Genomic DNA, 19,631 nt, shown 5'->3' on the forward strand with positions numbered 1-19,631 from the left:
TGATTGATTGATTTTCATGTAAGTGGGGCACTGGCCAACAGCAACAAAAGGTTAAAAAGAAAAAAAAAAGTCTCACTAGAATGCCAGTCCCTAAAGAGAGGTCAAAAAGGATCATCGATAATTGGAGGACAAGTGTCTTGAAATGGAAACCCCCTCTCATACATGCGAAATGTACTCTGTGCATGGACAGATAAGGCACCTGTGCAAAGTTAGCAGCTGTGGGGATGAGAAAAACTATGTACAAACCTGCTGGCTTCTTGCACTACCCCTTTTTGATGATGTGTTCTCATGTTCCTATGTTCTCGCATCCACAGGGACACATTGTGAAGCTGAAACTGAAGCTGTTGGCTGATGTGGGTCTGGTGGGCTTCTCTAACGCTGGCAACAGCATTAGGGAAGCCTGAGGAACAGTGGTGTTCCTCAGGGTTCTGTCCTGTCACCCACTCTTCTTATTATTCATTAATGATCTTCTAAACCAAACTTCTTGTCCTATCCACTCCTACGCTGATGATACCACCCTGCACTTTTCCACATCTTTTCATAGACGTCCAACCCTTCAGGAGGTAAACATTTCACGCAGGGAAGCCACAGAACGCCTGACTTCTGATCTTTCTAAAATTTCTGATTGGGGCAGAGCAAACTTGGTATTGTTCAATGCCTCAAAAACTCAATTCCTCCATCTTTCAACTCGACATAACCTTCCAGACAACTATCCCCTTTTCTTCAGTGACACTCAATTGCCCCCCTCTTCTACACTGAACATCCTCGGTCTGTCCTTTACTTATAATCTGAACTGGAAACTTCACATCTCATCTCTAGCTAAAACAGCCTCTATGAAGTTAGGTATTCTGAGATGTCTCCGCCAGTTTTTCTCATCCCTCAGCTGCTAACTCTGTACAAGGGCCTTATCTGTCCATGTATGGGGTATGCTTCACATGTCCGGGGGGTTCCACTCATACTGCTCTTCTAGACAGGGTGGAATCAAAAGCTTTTCATCTCATCAACTCCTCTCCTCTAACTGACTGTCTTCAGCCTCTCTCTCACCGCCACAATGTTGCATATCTAGCTGTCTTCTACTGCTATTTTCATGCTAACTGCTCTTCTGATCTTGCTAACTGTATGCCTCCCTTCCTCCCACAGCCTCGCTGCACAAGACTTTCTTCTTTCTCTCACCCCTGTTCTGTCCACCTCTCTAATGCAAGAGTTAACCAGTATTCTCAATCATTCGTCCCTTTCTCTGGTAAACTCTGGAACTCCCTGCCTGCTTCTGTATTTCCACCTTCCTATGACTTGAATTCCTTCAAGAGGGAGGTTTCAAGACACTTATTCATCAATTTTTGACTACTGCTTTGATCCTTTTATGGGACTGGCATTTCAGTGGCCATTTTTTTTTATTGGATTTTTGTTGCCCTTGGCCAGTGTCCCTCCTACATTAAAAAAAAAAAAAAGTCCACACTGCTGTGGGCCATCTCCAGCGCCAGACCCAAGGTGGCCAGCTACCCCTGTGAGTGTTCTGCACCTCTCTCTCCTTGTTCACATCATCTCCACTTTGCTCTGCCTCATGTTTGCTTGATTTTTTGACTGCACTGCTCATTGCCTTTAGTTTATACTGTTTCATGTCTTCTCTATATGTACTCTCTCTCTCTCTCTCTCTCTCTCTCTCTCTCTCTCTCTCTCTCTCTCTCTCTCTCTCTCTCTCTCTCTCTCTCTCTCTCTCTCTCTCTCTCTCTCTCTCTCTCTCTCTCTCTCTGTCCATGAATATGTCTGTCTGTGTGTGTGTCACCACACTTCAGGGCTGAAGTATTGCCATAGTTCACACAATTCATCATTTTCATCCCTGCCTGTGAGTCACAGCCTGCTCAAGGAAACATAGAACCATTCCCAAGACTAGACAAGCTTCACTATGAATATTCTTCATGCCTCTACTTTGCTAATCTGTCTTGGGCTCATGAAAGTTATGTAGAAGGTACTCTTTTAGGTACAAGTCATTGCTTCAGAAACATCATTAGTGCCATGTAATAAAACTGAAGACAGGAATTAATGACAGGAGAAGCATATAAAAAAATAATTCAATGAAATATACTATTATTATTATTATTATTATTATTATTAGTAGTAGTAGTAGTAGTAGTAGTAGTACATTTTATTTTATTTTATGAATTTAATTTTATTTAGATTGATTATTATTATTATTGTTATCATCATTATTATTATTATTATTACATATTATTTCTCCTTATCAGCATAGATAATATTGTGAGATGGAGGCAGTTGGCCAAGTGAATAAGTAAGTTTGGATAACCTGACTCAAGGTTTGTTATGTTCACTTTAAGACAAGAACATCATTCATTGCATAACTCAGGTCAAGGGCAAAAGGAAGTCAGGTGCTTGTAAACTTTACCTTAATATAATGAACAATTTATAGCAAACAAAGCTGCCTATTGAAAAATGAAAGGATAGACAGGCCAGCAGATGTTACATCACGGCAGTCTGACAAACAGATCAAGTACTCTCATGATTCACTACTAGACTAGCAACAGTCACTTGTTATTCCACTTGTCACCAATACACTCCTCCCTCCAACAGGAAATAATAACATACACCATAAACTCACAATGGTTGATAATCACTGACAAACCACAAAGCACTTCACCAAAACCACCACCACAAAACAGCATTAAATAACATAACTGCTCTCACTGAATAAACCAAGACAAGTATCATGAAAACTGAAGGTACATGTACTTATCCACTGCATAGAGTGTAGCAGTCCCAAGCAGAGGCACAACACAGCTCACTACAGCCCACCAAGAATGTCTGTCAGCTTTACCTCCGGCCTGTGCCTAGATTAAGCCCACCTGGGCCTGGCATGTACATTTCCATTGGCCAGCCACAATTCATCCCAAGCTTATGACCTGATTCCAACTTTGGTTAACTGGGAACTTGTAACAATAGATAGATAGATAGATAGATAAATATATTATTATTATTATTATTATTATTATTATTATTATTATTATTATTATTATTATTATTAAAATAGTACAGATACAACATATCAGACAAACACAAAATGCAAAATCAACTGAAGAGAAACAAAACAGCACATTACAAGCCTAATTTTATGCAGCTTTCTTGAAATAACTCATCATTTGAATTTCTAACTACTTTGTTCCCTCCGATGACGCTGCAGCCGACCCTGGGTGTGGTGAAGTACAGTGACATGCGGCGGCTGACCATCGCTGATCTGCAGGGACTCATCGAGGGTGCCTACTCCAACATGGGGATGGGGCACCGCAGCCACCGCTTCCTGTGCCACGTGGAGTGGACACACTTCCTCCTCTTTGTGGTAGACATCAACAGCTTCCGGCTGTCACCCAAACACCCATACTGTTCACCCACCGAGAATGTCATGCTGGTCAACAAGGTGAGTGTGTGGGTGCCCAGTGCCCTGCAGGGGTGTGTGGGGCTGAGGAACTTTGGGTGAATGTGATGTCTGTGTGTTTACAGTTTTGACTTGCTGTTGTGTTGTGTTGATTGGCAGCTTTACTCTCATTCTAACTAATAGGAGAGTTATTTGCTAGTGCTCTTAATACTGATTCTGTGCATTTATGGTTGTATGTGGACAAAATGCTTTAGTTTTGATTCTGTTTTTGTCAATTTATGACTTGGTGTTGGAACAGAACTCCACCATAACTTGGGGAAACTCTGTACAGTGTTGACATCTAGCCTACAATGAGTGCCTGGCTTGTGGCTTCCTTGGGGATGTCAGACACACCCTGCTGGTAAACGCATGGATGTGAATTTGTGATCCCAAGTTTGAGTCATGTTGGAAACTGAGTCTTTGTGGCAGTGACAGGACAGTCGGTTGACCAAAATCCACTCAGGTCATGATGACCACCTCGGCCTGAGTGGTAACGTGTCAGACTCATGTTTCTGTGAATCCTGACAAAGGCGTGATCTCCTGTGAAACCCTCTCCTGGTTGATTCATCCTGCCACATCCTGTCTCCAGACCAGTGTCTCAGAGTCTGCATGATGCCCCAAGGCATGACATCACAGGGACAGCCTGTCATGTACTTACCCTTCACTCAAACACACACACACACACACACACACACACACACACACACACACACACACACACACACACACACACACACACACACACACACACACACACACACTGTCTTCATCTTTACTTTAATTAGTGTAGTTTATGACAAACACCTCCCCACAAAAAAAAAAAAAAAAAAGGCCAACAGATCTGCTACTCTTTATCCTCTTTTGAGTTCATTTGTACCTTATCACAAGCATCGTCATGAGGGCCAAGAAATCCACTGCTCTTTTTTTCCTGTTCCTTTGTACCTTACCACAAAGTCTCATAAGGGCCAAGAAATCTGCTGCTCTTTTACCTTCATTTATATTCCTTTGTAGTTACTCCTCCACACCTGTACACACAGGAGTTGGAGCTGTATTCACCTGACCTGCTGAGTAAGCCAGCACTCCTTATGGTGAATAAGATGGACTCCCCCAATGCTGAGTCTTGCCTGCAGGAACTCCTTCACAACTTTAAGAGGATGGAGGATGAGTACATGGGAACATAAGAATACAAGGGAAGCTGCAAGAATCTGTCAACCCACAATTGGCATTTCCTGTTAGAAATGCCTTCTGATTTCTACCTATCATCCTCATACCTAAATTTATTTGGTCTTCTTTTAAAAGCTCCATATTGACAGGACATTAACAGCCATAAGAAAATAGGGGAAGCTGCAGGCAGCCATCAGTCCTTAACATGACAATCCCTGTATGAAACATGCCTGCCTATTTCCACCCATCTCCCCCATCCACAAGTTTGTTTAGTTTTCTTTTAAAGCTTCCTAACGACTCAGCACTAACAACCAGATTACTGAGTCTATTCTATTCATCAACCACTATATTTGAAAACTTTTTCCTTTGTATCTCATTTAAAGCTAGCTTTATCAAGCTTGAACCCACTATTTCTTGTCCTATCCTGATCACTGAACCTAAGGATTTTGCTCATGTCATCCTTGTTATATCCCCTAAGTAAAGACTTGAGGGAGGAAGAGAGTAGAGACATCTTTTATCATTATCTTTTCATCTCGCTTACTCCTTCATTCCTGTTGGTTTAATATTCTGTGTTTGAAGCACCAAGCCAACTGATTATGTGGGACTGAGATTGTTATAGTTATTTTATACTATATTAGGTGAATACCCTCTCCATTAGGGGCTGATAGGACTAAGAGTGTGAATGATGTGTGTATGAGCGGATGGTGCTTTGTCTGGGCCACCCTGTGTGGGATTGCCAACCTGGTATATGGACAGATGGACAGATAGATACATGGGTCAATAATTTGGAGCTTGGATATGAAGAAAATGTAAAACTAGTGGAGACGTTTCAAAGGACACAGGAAAAAAAGCTGCAGTGTTTTAGCCATGTGAAGAGAAGGAAAGAGTCATATGTCAGGAGAAGTGTGATGGAGATAGAGGTGCAAGGCAGGAGAGCAAGAGGAGAACTAAACCTTATATGGATAGACTGTGTAAGGGAGGACTTGAGACAGAAACAATTGTCAAAGGAAAATATATATGACTATGCTTGGAGGAGAGCTGGCAAGAACAATGACTCTATAGAGACTAGGGAAAAGATATCAAGAAGAAGAAATTATGGAGGTGTAAGAATTAATAAGGGAATTATCGAGGTGTTTGGGCTGTGGGAGGCTGTGGAAGACAGTGCCTGGAAGTCACCAAATTCAGGGTAAACCTTCCACCATGGTCCAGGAAGTCATCAGCCAGTAGAGATGAGTCCAGAGCCTGACATGCCACCACCTAGTAGGAGGGAATGTATTTATAAATTTCTTGAATAGAGTATAGTTGTCTTACAGGGTTAAATGTCTTGTAGGGATTTAAATCCTGCTATATTTACAGTCAGTGCAGGCCGAGGTGATCTGGAAGTCACACCCTGAGCCTCTTTCCCTTCTAATGTGGCTGCTGACTGGTGCTCTCATAATGTTCTTGACACTTCCTCAAATATATTTAAGATATTTTCTATCACCATATTAATTAAACTTTCCCCAAACAGTTTTTTTTTTTCATATCAACAGGAAAACGGAGTATTAAACCTTCTGGAAACAAAAATGTGTCAGCAATAATTCAAGTCAAGGATAACATTGAAAATGAAACATAATATTGAAAATGAAAACTGGAATCATGACGCCTCTTGTGGTTGAGTCGTCCCAGTAGTAGTGCAGTGACTCTCCTTCACTAGGAATTACTAAAGACTAGTGTTTCTTATTGTTACTGAAAAAGGACAGAATATATTTTCTATCTTAGTTTAAGTAAATTAAATAGATGAAAGAATTTTTGCCTTTGTCTTTTCACGAAATAAGCCTCACTGGCTTTTGAAGTGAGAGTAATGAGCTCATTATAATTATTTAGTGAAGCATTCTCCAAAGTAAAGTCCTCTCTTTTGTAAAGAATTTCCTGTATGTATGGAATGATATCACAGCCTGTGTAACACATTCATTACCTGGTCAACCTACTGTGGGAGGGAACATTGCTACCATTCCAGTATTTTGTAAAGTGTGTTCATGTTCATCTTTGATTCCTGCACTTACATGTGAATCTTTCCTGTAAATTGAAAATGTTTTTAATGCCTTTCTGCACTAAGTGACGTTTCACATGAAGACATTTTGATGCATGCATTCTGTTCATAAGAGGGTCTCAAGTGACAGTCATAGTAATGATCACTGGACTGATGACTGACGTCTGGGAATGTCAAAATGGTGACTAAGGATGTCAGACTATTGACTGGAGACTGGTGACTAAGAATTTCAGAGTAGACTGGTGACTTAGGATGTCATTTAGGATAGTGAGTAATGATGAGGATCTTGATTGATGAGTGGTGACTGAGGAGTGTGATTGGTGACTGGTGATTGAAGGTGTGTCATGGGTGACTTTATGTATTTGACTGGTAAAATAGAATGTCTCTTAGGATAATGAATACTGACCATGATTTTTGACTGGTGAGTGGTGGTGTTCCTGGGTGGTGTTAACAACTGGTGTTCCTCACAGACTATGTGTTGTGTTGCTCCTGTGGTGCCAAACTCACGGAGAACTCATGGGATAACTTTGTAAACATCTCCATTCCACTGTCTGAGGCATCCCAGCTGGTGACCATCCTGGGACACCCCCACCTCATGGTCCAGACCCTCAGGAACCCTGCTGACCTTGCTTTTGACTTGGTGACTGTCAGGAGTGGGCTGCTCAGGAGTGGGAGAGGTGAGTTGCACTCAAACATGTGTTTTGTTAGTTATGTGTTTGTTCCTGACCTCTAATCCTTCTGCTTATATTGTCATCCTCTCTTCTCCATTGGGCTCCTCCAATCACAGTCTCATATCTGCATCTTGTCCTATTGCTCCAATCCCTCCTCAGGATCCTCCTAAGCAGAGGTGCCTCTGGCATTTTGTCTCTGCTAGTTGGGGGACCTGATGAGGTATTTTGCTGATTTTCCTTGGAATGGCCACAGCTTCCATGTCAGAGACCAGGGGTGCGTTAAGTTAAGTGACTTGGGTTACCCGGGTCACCCAGTTCTCAACTGAACGCTCTCTGCATGACTCGGGTGACTCGGGTGATTTGGGTTACCCAAACCGAGGAGGTGGTGTGCTCTGTGCTTTGATATCACAGCAAAAATGGCCACCCAACCATACTTATATTGGTGTTATACATGCTTAGTTATTGTGCATAGTGCAGGGAGGCTCCCTTACTTTGAAGAACCTTGCTCCAGTTGTCATTGTGGGTGTAAAGTTTTCTGAACACTTCTTCTATCAGTCAGTGTTTCTCAGTGGTGCAAGACTGATACTTTTTTCCTTTACATGATATTTGAGCCAGATACCAAAGTTAGCTGATAGCTTATTTTCCATTAGATGATATTTGAACCAGAAACCAAAGTTAGTTGATATGAATTGATTTTCCTTGAACCAGAGACCAGATCCACCTGACTGCTTTTTTTTTCTTTTCCAGGATATTTGAACCAGAAACCAAAGCCAGCACAACCCACTTCAAAGCTTCCTTGGAGGGTTTCTATGGACTCATTCTAGAGAAACTGGTCACTGAGAAATGTAAGTATGCAAAAGTTGGAACAGAATTTATTAGCTAATATTTACCTTTGAAGTATGATGTTGTAGTGGTCAGAATGTTTGCTTCTATCTTGTTGGAGTTGTGTTCAGTTTGCATTCAGTTTGCAGTGTGTCCAAGTAACTGCAGTTGGTGTATGCATAGCTGATGTAGAAGCTGTGCCTGCTGCCTCCTTCCTTCTTTTAATGGTGCACCCTTAAATCTTGCCATCACCTAAAATTTTGCACTAAAAATATTTGTAATCACCTTTTTGGTCAGCTTTGCCCTAAGCTAATTTAAAATATATATATATATATATATATATATATATATATATATATATATATATATATATATATATATATATATATATATATATATATATATATATATATATATATATATATATATAATAAAGAAACTAATAATATCTAGCTATTATCCTTTAGATAAATCATGAAAACAAATAAACAAAAAAAAAAATAAAAAAAAGGAGGGGCATGTGGTCCATGGAAGAACCACATTAGTGAGTTTACATGAGTGATAGGTTTGTTTCTACAGTTTTCTTAAGGAGTAATACTAAATTATTATTATTGTTTTCCTCGTGATCATTTTTTAATCACCTGAGAGCAAGGCTAAGTGATACAGTGATTGGATGGCATGCGGATGTTGATTGACACTTGAAAATTTTGTCATTGTTTTTGCTGCCAACTTTATAATTCGAAGACTCTCTCTCTCTCTCTCTCTCTCTCTCTCTCTCTCTCTCTCTCTCTCTCTCTCTCTCTCTCTCTCTCTCTCTCTCTCTCTCTCTCTCTAAGTAAAATTAAGTAAAGTAATAGACTGGAAATATTAAAATGTATATATCTTTTATTTATATTGATAAATCATCATTAACAAATAACAGTTTTGTGCTTATGTCTTTTTGAACAGTGCAGTGTCCTAAACACAGAGGCAGGCAGTCTCCCTATTGAAGCAGGCTGAAGCTAAACACTAGAGGCAACAAGATTCAGTCTACTTTTACAGTGTGCAGCTTTACATATAATTACAGAAGTACATGAGACTTACCGTAGGTTAGTTGAAATGTGCTTCGGATTTTGCGAGGCACATCACGTCTGCTAGATGGTAGAGTTCACATGAGATACACTACACTTTGCCACACAGTCAGTCTTTAAAGATACAACTACCCACATGAAATATTATCTCCCAACCCTTCCAGTCCTTGAATTTTTGTTGTGTAAACCAAGAATCATCAATTAACAAAGGGAGGGAGTGGAGGGCATGTGAACTCTACCATCTAGCAGACGTGATGTGCCTCGCAAAATCCGAAGCACATTTCAACTAACCTACGGTAAGTCTCATGTACTTCTGTAATTTTACTTCGGCAAATCACTTGTCTGCTAGATGGTGCCGTTCACATGAGATTTTAAAGTCATGTGGGTGTTGTATGTAAAGGGTTCTGTCAAATTTCACATTTTGTAAAAAGGTGTAAATAAAAGTTCCTATTACAAAAACCCCATTGTCATTTATGAAAATAGAACATGATTTTTACTGCTGATAACATTTCAAACCTTACATTATACTGAGCCTGGCACTGCTTCTTGAAAAAGGGTCTATTTCCCCTTGTATATCCTTATTATAATATTTAGCAAATGTGGCTTCCTGCGTCCAACCAGCTTTTGCCATGATGGTGGCAATAGGCACATCCAGTGCCTTGGCCTTAGACACTGACACAGGTCTAATACTACCTGCTGTGTACCTCTTGGTATCAATCCCACACTTACATAACATGGTCTTAAGCCACCTTGCCACCATGTCCTTAGAAACACCCCTATGGGGTTTTATATAACTTATGAGTAGTCTCCCATCTGCATTTCCAGATTCTTTCCTTAGCCTCTCAGTTCTTTCTATATATTCTTTCATAGCCTTAACTACACACAATCTGTAATCCTAAGGATAAGCTTTAAATACAATAGTACGAACATTAAATTTTGGCCTGCATTGCTTGATGTTACCTCCTAACAAAACTGAAACAGATTCTTCTCCAAATGCCATATTCACCAACAATAAGTGCAAAGTTTGGATCCTGGCTGCTTGTGTCATTGACATCAGCATCACCATTTTTAGCGATAAGTCTTTCAGTGTTAGGCTGTGTAGTGGTTCCACGAGTCTTATCTTTTGTAATACAAGTTTCACATCCCAGGTCGTTGCATACCTGGGTGTAGAAGGGCGTAAGTTGAAGACTCCCCGCAGAAATCTGTTGACAAGTGGGTGATTGCCCGCTCTGCAGCCTTCCACCATAATTCCTATTGCAGATAGAGTCCCTCTCGCCATGTTAATGCTTTCATAACCCACATTCCTTTGAAAGTTACGAGACAGAAAGTTTAATATATCTGCTATAGATGGTGCAATGGCATTAATGTTCCCTCTACTACAAAAGAGTGTCCACCTCTTGATGTGAGTGTTGTATTGTCTACCTGTTGCTGGTTTCCAAGAGGCCATAATGATTTCTGTACCTTCTTTAGATATGCCACGTTCTCCAAGTTGTTTCCGGACAACTGACAAGCCATCAAATTTGTGTGTTTCATTATTGGGTGTTCCTCAGCAGTTGACGGATGCATTAGCACATTTTTCCTTCTCTGTATGACCCGAGGGTCGTCTACTAGCATCCGAAGGAGCATCCCCATCCACGGTTGTGATGGCCAAAGTGGCACTATGATCCATCCTCTGGTCCTTTCCTCCCTTAACTTCTGCAGACATCTAGAGATCAGAGAGAAGGGAGGAAAGAGGTAAACCAATTTAAATTTAGCCCACGGAATTGTAACAGCATCAATATATGCAGCCTCTGGATCTGGTGTCCATGCACAGAATGGAGTCATTTGTTTGTTCAAACATGAAGCAAATAGGTCTATACAAGGATTCCCAAATATAGAACACAATTCCTTAAATATCATCTCATTCAGCTGCCACTCATGTCCGTCATTAAAGTAACGTGATGCCTCGTCGGCCATGACATTACATTTGCCTGGTATGTGGGAAGCTGTCAGCCATACCCCATTACTAAGACACCATTCCCAGATGTTCCTATAAAAAAATGTCATCACAAACTATTGACTTAACACCTCCCATCTCATTCACGTAATTAATCGCTGTGGTGTTATCACATAATGTGTAAACCTCTAAGGAGATGTGTAAAAGATCTCAATGAGAATAACATAGCCAATAATTCACGCATTAATGTGCGAACGCACCTCTTCAGGGGACCATCTGCCATTGGTAGTGATGCTATTTTGGCAACCTGCCCATCCTAGATTTTAAGCATCTGTGAACAACTCAGTATCTGGTGCATTTCTGAATATTTTCCTGTTTTGACTCTCCAATTCCTTAATCCACCAGTTTAAATCTGTTCTAATCTCCTCTGTAATGTTCATCCATCTATTAAAGTCTCCACATGCCTCTTCCAAAGCCTTGATCTTTGCTCTTTCCATCCTCCTATAGTGCATCTTCCCCATCTCTACAGCTGGGATTGCTGCCACCAGCAGGCCAATCACTCTAGCCACAATTCTAATTTTTTCTTTGTCTATTGACTAAAAGAGAGTAATGCTGTATAATCTCATCCCTCCTACCCGCCGGCAAGGTAACTGTCATGGCCACCAAATCTATCACATTACCTAAATACTCAATACGCGTAGTGGGACTTAAAAACAGATTTCTCCACATTTATGCAGAAACCTACACTCTGCAACAACTGAATGTTGTCATTCATGCAATCAAAACATCTCGGCAAAGAGCTACTATACAGAAGCGTATCATCAATATAACTAGTGATGTGGCTTTTATGCCTAAGTGTAGAGAAAACTGGCTTCAGAAGTTTTGTAAATAGACGAGGACCATCCGAAAACCCGTTAGGTAGACGTGAACTGGTAAATCTTATCCAACCATCTAAAACACAGATATTTTTGTTGTTCCTCTGCAATTTTTACTGAATAATAGGCTTTCTTAAGGTCTATAGAAGCCATATAATCTCCTTGGCTAAGCAACTGTAATACTTGTTCAAAATTTTCTATTTTAAAATGAGTATATTCTACATGCCTGTTCAGTTTTCAAGATTTAACACCATCCTATAATCCCCTGTCTTATTCTTCCTCAGAAAAACTGGTGAAAGTATTTGTTGATCCTGTCCATGTGTCTCTATGATGGCCTTTATCTCTAACAATTTTTTAACCTCCTAATGCATAATCAGTTTATCTTCCTCACTAAAGACATACTGTATATCCTCTCTAAATAAATATCCGATATTAGCTTCATCTATATTCAGATGACAATGTTCCACCATATCCAAAATGAACAGGTCACTTGTAATCACACGCCATTTATTGATAAACTTGTGAAGTTGCCCAGCCTCAAATTGTTCTTTCACCTGGGTTAATGCCGGGGGATATGTTGACCCCAGCCTCTCACGTTTTTTGTTGTCCAAGCTTGAGCAGGGTAGGAGCGCCTGTGTTCACCACTGGAGGGCATCCTGCGAAAACCATATGGCTGATATCTGGATGGGAATCCACAGGAGGAGGCCTTGGCAAAAAAGTTACATTGTTTACCTCCACCAAATCTGCCACTGCTTGCAGTCCAAGATGTAGGCTTCTTAAAAGTGAATTTAGTTTTCAGCCTTTCTGCCTCCTCAATATTTCTGTTGGCTTGTGACAGGTCATCCCCAAACAATAGACCCATCATGGGAGCCTTGTCAGCACACAAATGAGAATATTTGGGATTAATGTCCCTCTTTATGATATGTCGCCTGTTCAAGTTATTTCTGTAGTGGGCATTACCCAATAATGCTAATGCACCATTGAGCATGGCCACCTCATTTGCAATAATTTGGTGCTCTTCATCACATGCCACCTTGTCTAGCACAGTAAGCGATTTTACAACAATAGTAGCTGCCTTGGTAATATCTTTTTTCCCACTTCCCTTAAGCGGAAGTCTGCCTTCTTTGCCTCTGCAGGCAGTGCGTCCAGGACCTGTGGGTTGCAATCCATTTGAGTTAATGCATGGCAGTTATTTGGTCTAAATGTCACCTCATCCTCTACAATGGCTTTGTAATCTTCCTGCCTCATGCCATTAATAAACAGGTGGTTCACCATTGCAGCAATTTCCTTGTCAAGTTCTTTTGAGACAGTTTCCATGGGTTCATAATTCTTAGCACCTTGTAACAATATACTATCATGAGGAACATCCCTCTGGATTTCCTCTTCCTCATCACTGTCCTCCCTCAGTGGAGTTCTAAATCCAGAAAATCCTGCCTGTGATTCCTGAGAATCAGGCATCAAAGTATTATTTGACACCTACAGGGGAGCATTGTTATGAACTGCTTTTGACTTCACAGCCCCATTTTCCTTCTTAAGCTTGTCCATGTCTTTCCTCAACTAAATTAAAGCATCCATAATCATGCCCAAAGAAGGCGCATTGCTGTCTTCACCAGCGTATTTTGGAGAAGGGGAAGGTGACCGAGAGTAACTTAACCTCTCATGACGAGTAGAACGGCTCTTAGATCTGGATCTTTCTTCATGTTTACTCCCCTTGTGTAGTCCCTTTACCTTAGCTGAGGTGCGTGGCAAGCTGGTAGTTCTGAATCTCTCAGGACTGGGGCAAGCATCAGAAGGCGTCCTAGACATGGCGGCTAATGTTAACAATATGCCACCCCTTTTAACAGCAGTTCCTTTTATAACCCCACGGGTGCCTTAACCTCACACACAGGGTAACTTTAAATCAAAAACTCCTTCCTTATAATAATCTGGGAAGTCAAATGCCCCCAGGCTTGTAAATAAGGCAATATTCCTCTTGCCCCAATAATGGGTAACAAGATGGAACCATCTCGCACCTATGTCGGCTCACGAGTGCCCAAATATTGTTATATATATATATATATATATATATATATAGCATAAAATATTTGCCAATAATCCGCCTTATACCAAGTAACGGATATCATATAACCAATAATCCGCCCTTATACAAGGTAACAGATATTTATAGTCCATAATCCGCCCTTAAATCAGGTAACGGATTCAAGTAGGCAACACTCCGCCCTTATCAGGTAACGGATATCCATAGGCAATACTCCGCCCTATAATCAGGTAACGGATAACTCAAGACAATATTCCATCCTTATAACAGGTAATGGAAACCATAATACACAATCCAAACAAGAAAACTAATATTCCTATCACTCCTCGATAACAGAAGTCGTAACAACAGAACAGGAGGCAGGACCGACGTCCGTCTTGTGTGGTGTCTGCGTAGTAACTGATTGTGTGGCAAAGTGTAGTGTATCTCATGTGAACGGCACCATCTAGCAGACAAGTGATTTGCCGAAGTAAAATTTGTAGCATTGGTTGCCTCTTCCAGCTTTTCATTGTTGCCTTCCCATTCCTCACTTGATCCAGGTCAGATGTATTATTTCCACATGTGTTTTGCAGACACCACCTCTATTACAGTTCATTTCCTTCTCTCACCTGCTCTCACATTACATGCTGCAGCCCCACACAGTGCTGTTTTTTTTTTTTTTTTTTTTTTTATGTAGGAAGGGCACTGGCCAAGGGCAACAAAAATCTAATAAAAAAATGCCCACTGAAATGCCAGTCCCATAAAAGGGTCAAAGCAGTGGTCAAAAATTGATGGATAAGTGTCTTGAAACCTCCCTCTTGAAGGAATTCAAGTCATAGGAAGATGGAAATACAGAAGCAGGCAGGGAGTTCCAGAGTTTACCAGAGAAAGGGATGAATGATTGAGAATACTGGTTAACTCTTGCGTTAGAGAGGTGGACAGAATAGGGGTGAGAGAAAGAAGAAAGTCTTGTGCAGCGAGGCTGCGGAAGGAGGGGAGGCATGCAGTTAGCAAGATCAGAAGAGCAGTTAGCATGAAAATAGCGGTAGAAGACAGCTAGATATGCAACATTGCGGCGATGAGAGAGAGGCTGAAGACAGTCAGTTAGAGGAGAGGAGTTGATGAGATGAAAAGCTTTTGATTCCACCCTGTCTAGAAGAGCAGTTTCAGTGGAACCCCGCCAGACATGTGAAGCATACTCCATACATGGACGGATAAGGCCCTTGTACAGAGTTAGCAGCTGGGGGGGTGAGAAAAACTGGCGGAGACGTCTCAGAACACCTAACTTCATAGAAGCTGTTTTAGCTAGAGATGAGATGTGAAGTTTCCAGTTCAGATTATAAGTAAAGGACAGACTGAGGATGTTCAGTGTAGAAGAGGGGGACAATTGAGTGTCATTGAAGAAGAGGGGATAGTTGTCTTGGAAGGATGTGTCGAGTTGATAGATGGAGGAATTGAGTTTTTGAGGCATTGAACAATACCAAGTTTGCTCTGCCCCAATCAGAAATTTTAGAAAGATCAGAAGTCAGGCGTTCTGTGGCTTCCCTGCGTGAAATGTTTACCTCCTGAAGGGTTGGACGTCTATGAAAAGACGTGGAAAAGTGCAGGGTGGTATCACCAGCGTAGGAGTGGATAGGACAAGAAGTTTGGTTTAGATCATTAATGAATAATAAGAAGAGAGTGGGTGACAGGACAGAACCCTGAGGAACACCACTGTTAATAGATTTAGGAGAAGAACAGTGACCGTCTACCACAGCAGCAATAGAACGGTCAGAAAGGAAACTTGAGATGAAGTTACAGAGAGAAGGATAGAAACCATAGGAGGATAGTTTGGAAATCAAAGCTTTGTGCCAGACTCTATCAAAAGCTTTTGATATGTCCAAGGCAACAGCAAAAGTTTCACTAAAATCTCTAAAAGAGGATAACCAAGACTCAGTAAGGAAAGCCAGAAGATCACCAGTAGAGCGGCCTTGACAGAACCCATACTGGCGATCAGATAGAAGGTTGTGAAGTGATAGATGTTTAAGAATCTTCCTGTTGAGGATAGATTCAAAAACTTTAGATAGGCCGGAAATTAAAGCAATAGGACAGTAGTTTGAGGGATTAGAACGGTCACCCTTTTTAGGAACAGGTTGAATGTAGGCAAACTTCCAGCAAGAAGGAAAGGTAGATGGTGACAGACAGAGCTGAAAGAGTTTGACTAGGCAAGGTGCAAGCACGGAGGCACAGTTTCGGAGAACAATAGGAGGGACCCCATCAGGTCCATAAGCCGTCTGAGGGTTTAGGCCAGCGAGGGCATGGAAAACATCATTGCGAAGAATTTTAATAGGTGGCATGAAGTAGTCAGAGGGTGGAGGAGAGGGAGGAACAAGCCCAGAATCGTCCAAGGTAGTGTTTTTAGCAAAGGTTTGAGCAAAGAGTTCAGCTTTAGGAATAGATGTGATAGCAGTGGTGCCATCTGGTTGAAATAGAAGAGGGAGAGAAGAAGAAGCAAAGTTATTGGAGATTTCTGGCTAGATGCCAGAAATCACGAGGGGAGTTAGATCTTGAAAGGTTTGACATTTTCTGTTAATGAAGGAGTTTTTGGCTAGTTAGAGAACAGACTTGACATGGTTCCGGGCAGAAATATAAAGTGCATGAGATTCTGGTGATGGAAGGCTTAAGTACCTTTTGTGGGCCACCTCTCTATCATGTATAGCACGAGAACAAGCTGTGTTAAACCAAGGTTTAGAAGGTTTAGGACGAGAAAAAGAGTGAGGAATGTACACCTCCATGCCAGACACTATCACCTCTGTTATACGCTCAGCACACAAAGACGGGTCTCTGACACGGAAGCAGTAGTCATTCCAAGGAAAATCAGCAAAATACCTCCTCAGGTCCCCCCAACTAGCAGAGGCAAAACACCAGAGGCACCTTCGCTTAGGGGGATCCTGAGGAGGGATTGGAGTGATAGGACAAGATAAAGATATGAGATTGTGATCGGAGGAGCCCAACGGAGAAGAAAGGGTGACAGCATAAGCAGAAGGATTAGAGGTCAGGAAAAGGTCAAGAATGTTGGGCGTATCTCCAAGACGGTCAGGAATACGAGTAGGGTGTTGCACCAATTGCTTTAGGTCGTGGAGGATAGCAAAGTTGTAGGCTAGTTCACCAGGATGGTCAGTGAAGGGAGAGGAAAGCCAAAGCTGGTGGTGAACATTGAAGTCTCCAAGAATGGAGATCTCTGCAAAAGGGAAGAGGGTCAGAATGTGCTCCACTTTGGAAGTTAAGTAGTCAAAGAATTTCTTATAGTCAGAGGAGTTAGGTGAGAGGTATACAGCACAGATAAATTTAGTATGAGAGTGACTCTGTAGTCGTAGCCAGATGGTGGAAAACTCGGAAGATTCAAGAGCGTGGGCACGAGAGCAGGTTAAGTCATTGCGCACATAAACGCAGCATCCAGCTTTGGATCGAAAATGAGGATAGAGAAAGTAGGAGGGAACAGAAAAGGGGCTACTGTCAGTTGCCTCAGACACCTGAGTTTCGGTGAGGAAAAAAAGATGAAGTTTAGAAGAGGAGAGGTGGTGTTCTACAGATTGAAAATTAGATCTTAGACTGCGAATGTTGCAGAAGTTAATGAAGAAAAAGTTGAGGGGGCTGTCAAGACACTTAGGGTCGTCGACAAAAAGACAGTCCGACCTGGGGACATTTATGGTCCCCTCCCCAGATGGGGACTCCGAGGCTGGTGTAGGAGTCGCCATGATTTAAAAAATTTTGAGTGAAGGGTGTGTGTGTTATTAGGTGCTTGTAGATTTGTGTGGAGGAAGAGAGTTGTCTTTAGAGGGCAGGCTGTGACTGCCCCCTTGTGTTGTGAGACACAAAGGGAAATGTTGTGAGGTCACAGCTGGGTTTAATAAGTTCACAGCACCCCCTGAACAGTACTTTAGACGTCACTGGGAGTAATTATCGTTTCGGCAGGTGTCTACTGCCTCCTCCTGTGAGGAGGCAGTAGACTTCCTTGTATAACCAGCTCTGCATTCATTAAAAGCATTCTATATTTCTCCCTTTTCTCTTCATACTTCTTTCATGCAGTTTCATTCTACTTCTGCTTATCTTCTGAAGCAGTATAATATTCAAAACACCTAACTTGTAACAGCTGTATGTCTTGCTTCTCTGTCAGCCACCAGTGCAGTATTCTTTTTTTTAATACCAGTTGGTTCACATTCCACTGTACTACCAACTTTCACCAGACTCCCCTCTATCTGTATTAAATGAAAACACTCAGTTTCAGACTCCTCATTGGCCTTCCCAAGCACCAGCAGTTTTAGCACAATGGCACAAGACGGGTAGGACATGGTGCCTCTCGACCTCGAGCTTCTGGCTGAGCTGGAGGAGGAAGCAACCTCTCACTATACTGAGGAGGATAACCAGTTTACAGAGGTATGTCTGTTGTTACACATGTGTGGTGCTTTGTTTCAGCTTTCCTTTTTTTATTGAGACATCAGCTTGATGTGTGTGCATGCTCAAGTGTGGATGCTTTGTTTCATCTGCCTCTTTTGTTAAGATATCAGCCTAGAGTAATGAAAATTACTTCACATCACTGGGATGGATATTCAGTCACAAAGGAGTATAGTTGCTGAAGCCAAGCTGATCTGCAAGTTGTGCTCTCTGCATGCTCTCCACCTCCTTCCCCTATCTTTTGAAAATATTGGTATGAAAACATAATGTATGATATCAAAGTATTAACTTTTAGAAAAAAAAATAGTTTAAAGAAATAGACCAGTTATTTACACAACTCATTCATACGCCTGTGTTTCATATCATGTCACTGACTTGCATCACGTCTCCACTGGTGAGTCAGCAGGCATGACTGCCTAACCTAGACACAATCAGTGGCCAGTGGGAGCAGCAGCAAGTGAACTGTAAGAGTTTTTAAAAAGAAAACTGGTTGTAATCCACCACCAGATCAATATGGGTGTTTGCTGCTATTGTATATTACCCATGCAAATCAGTTCACACTGTTTGATGTGTAGCTTATTTTATCTTTCCTCCAGGCAGAGAAAATTTGCACAGTTCACAGGCAGTCTCAACAAAGAAAAATAGCCAAGATAAAGCATGTGTATACACACACACACACTTTGTTGATTCATTCCATCTGTAAGCACCCCCACTCCCCCAGAGATCACATTAGAACAGAAGTTTGAGGGTTGTGGAAAGTGTGATATTTCCTGCCACAAACACTGTGTGGAGTATGTCGTCCTAAGGTTAAGTGGTGGGACTTTGGCTGACACATAGTGGCAGTTAGAGGAAAATCCCATCATTATTGGAGCAAGACAGCTGAAGGAACAGAACCCCATGATTCTTCTGGATGTCAGTGTGAGTGGCGGAGCATATCATGCTCTCCAGAAGCCTCAAACCTAGAAGCCAGGTGATGTACTGTAACTCAGTTTACTCCAGTTTGGTGGCACATTTTCCGAGAAATTTGTGCACTTGTATATGCATGCATCACAAAATGCTGCAGATGGGATGAGGTAAGTGATACTTCATAAAAAGGCATATATTTCTCAAGAAAAGTAATTAAAACCGACCCATATTGTCAATCAAAGCAAGTGGGAAGAACTTGAGTATTGCCATTTAGTAGGTA

At 41.5% G+C, this 19,631-nt stretch overlaps 1 protein-coding gene across 19 annotated transcripts in view; it reads left to right on the plus strand.

Annotated features, from left to right (window-relative positions):
• Nucleotides 1-19,631, plus strand: part of LOC135098628 (GTP-binding protein 10-like) — a 115,689-nt gene that overhangs the window by 93,579 nt on the left and 2,479 nt on the right. For 11 of the 19 annotated variants that reach the window (XR_010267186.1, XR_010267185.1, XR_010267182.1 and 8 more), the window contains 4 exons: nucleotides 3,194-3,427; nucleotides 7,091-7,297; nucleotides 8,039-8,136; nucleotides 18,273-18,427. Coding sequence is in view for 10 of the 19 variants with exons in the window: in XM_064000978.1 (XP_063857048.1) it covers nucleotides 18,341-18,427 (87 nt within the window). In the remaining 9 variants the exon portion in view is untranslated. Of the gene's footprint in view, nucleotides 1-314; nucleotides 1,505-3,193; nucleotides 3,428-4,461; nucleotides 7,298-8,038; nucleotides 8,137-9,061; nucleotides 9,202-18,272; nucleotides 18,428-19,631 lie in introns of all 19 variants that reach the window. The other 8 variants (XM_064000981.1, XM_064000982.1, XM_064000980.1 and 5 more) reach the window with 6 other exon arrangements.

This window comes from Scylla paramamosain, unplaced genomic scaffold, assembly GCF_035594125.1.
Source record: "Scylla paramamosain isolate STU-SP2022 unplaced genomic scaffold, ASM3559412v1 Contig71, whole genome shotgun sequence".
NCBI lineage: Eukaryota > Metazoa > Arthropoda > Malacostraca > Decapoda > Portunidae > Scylla > Scylla paramamosain.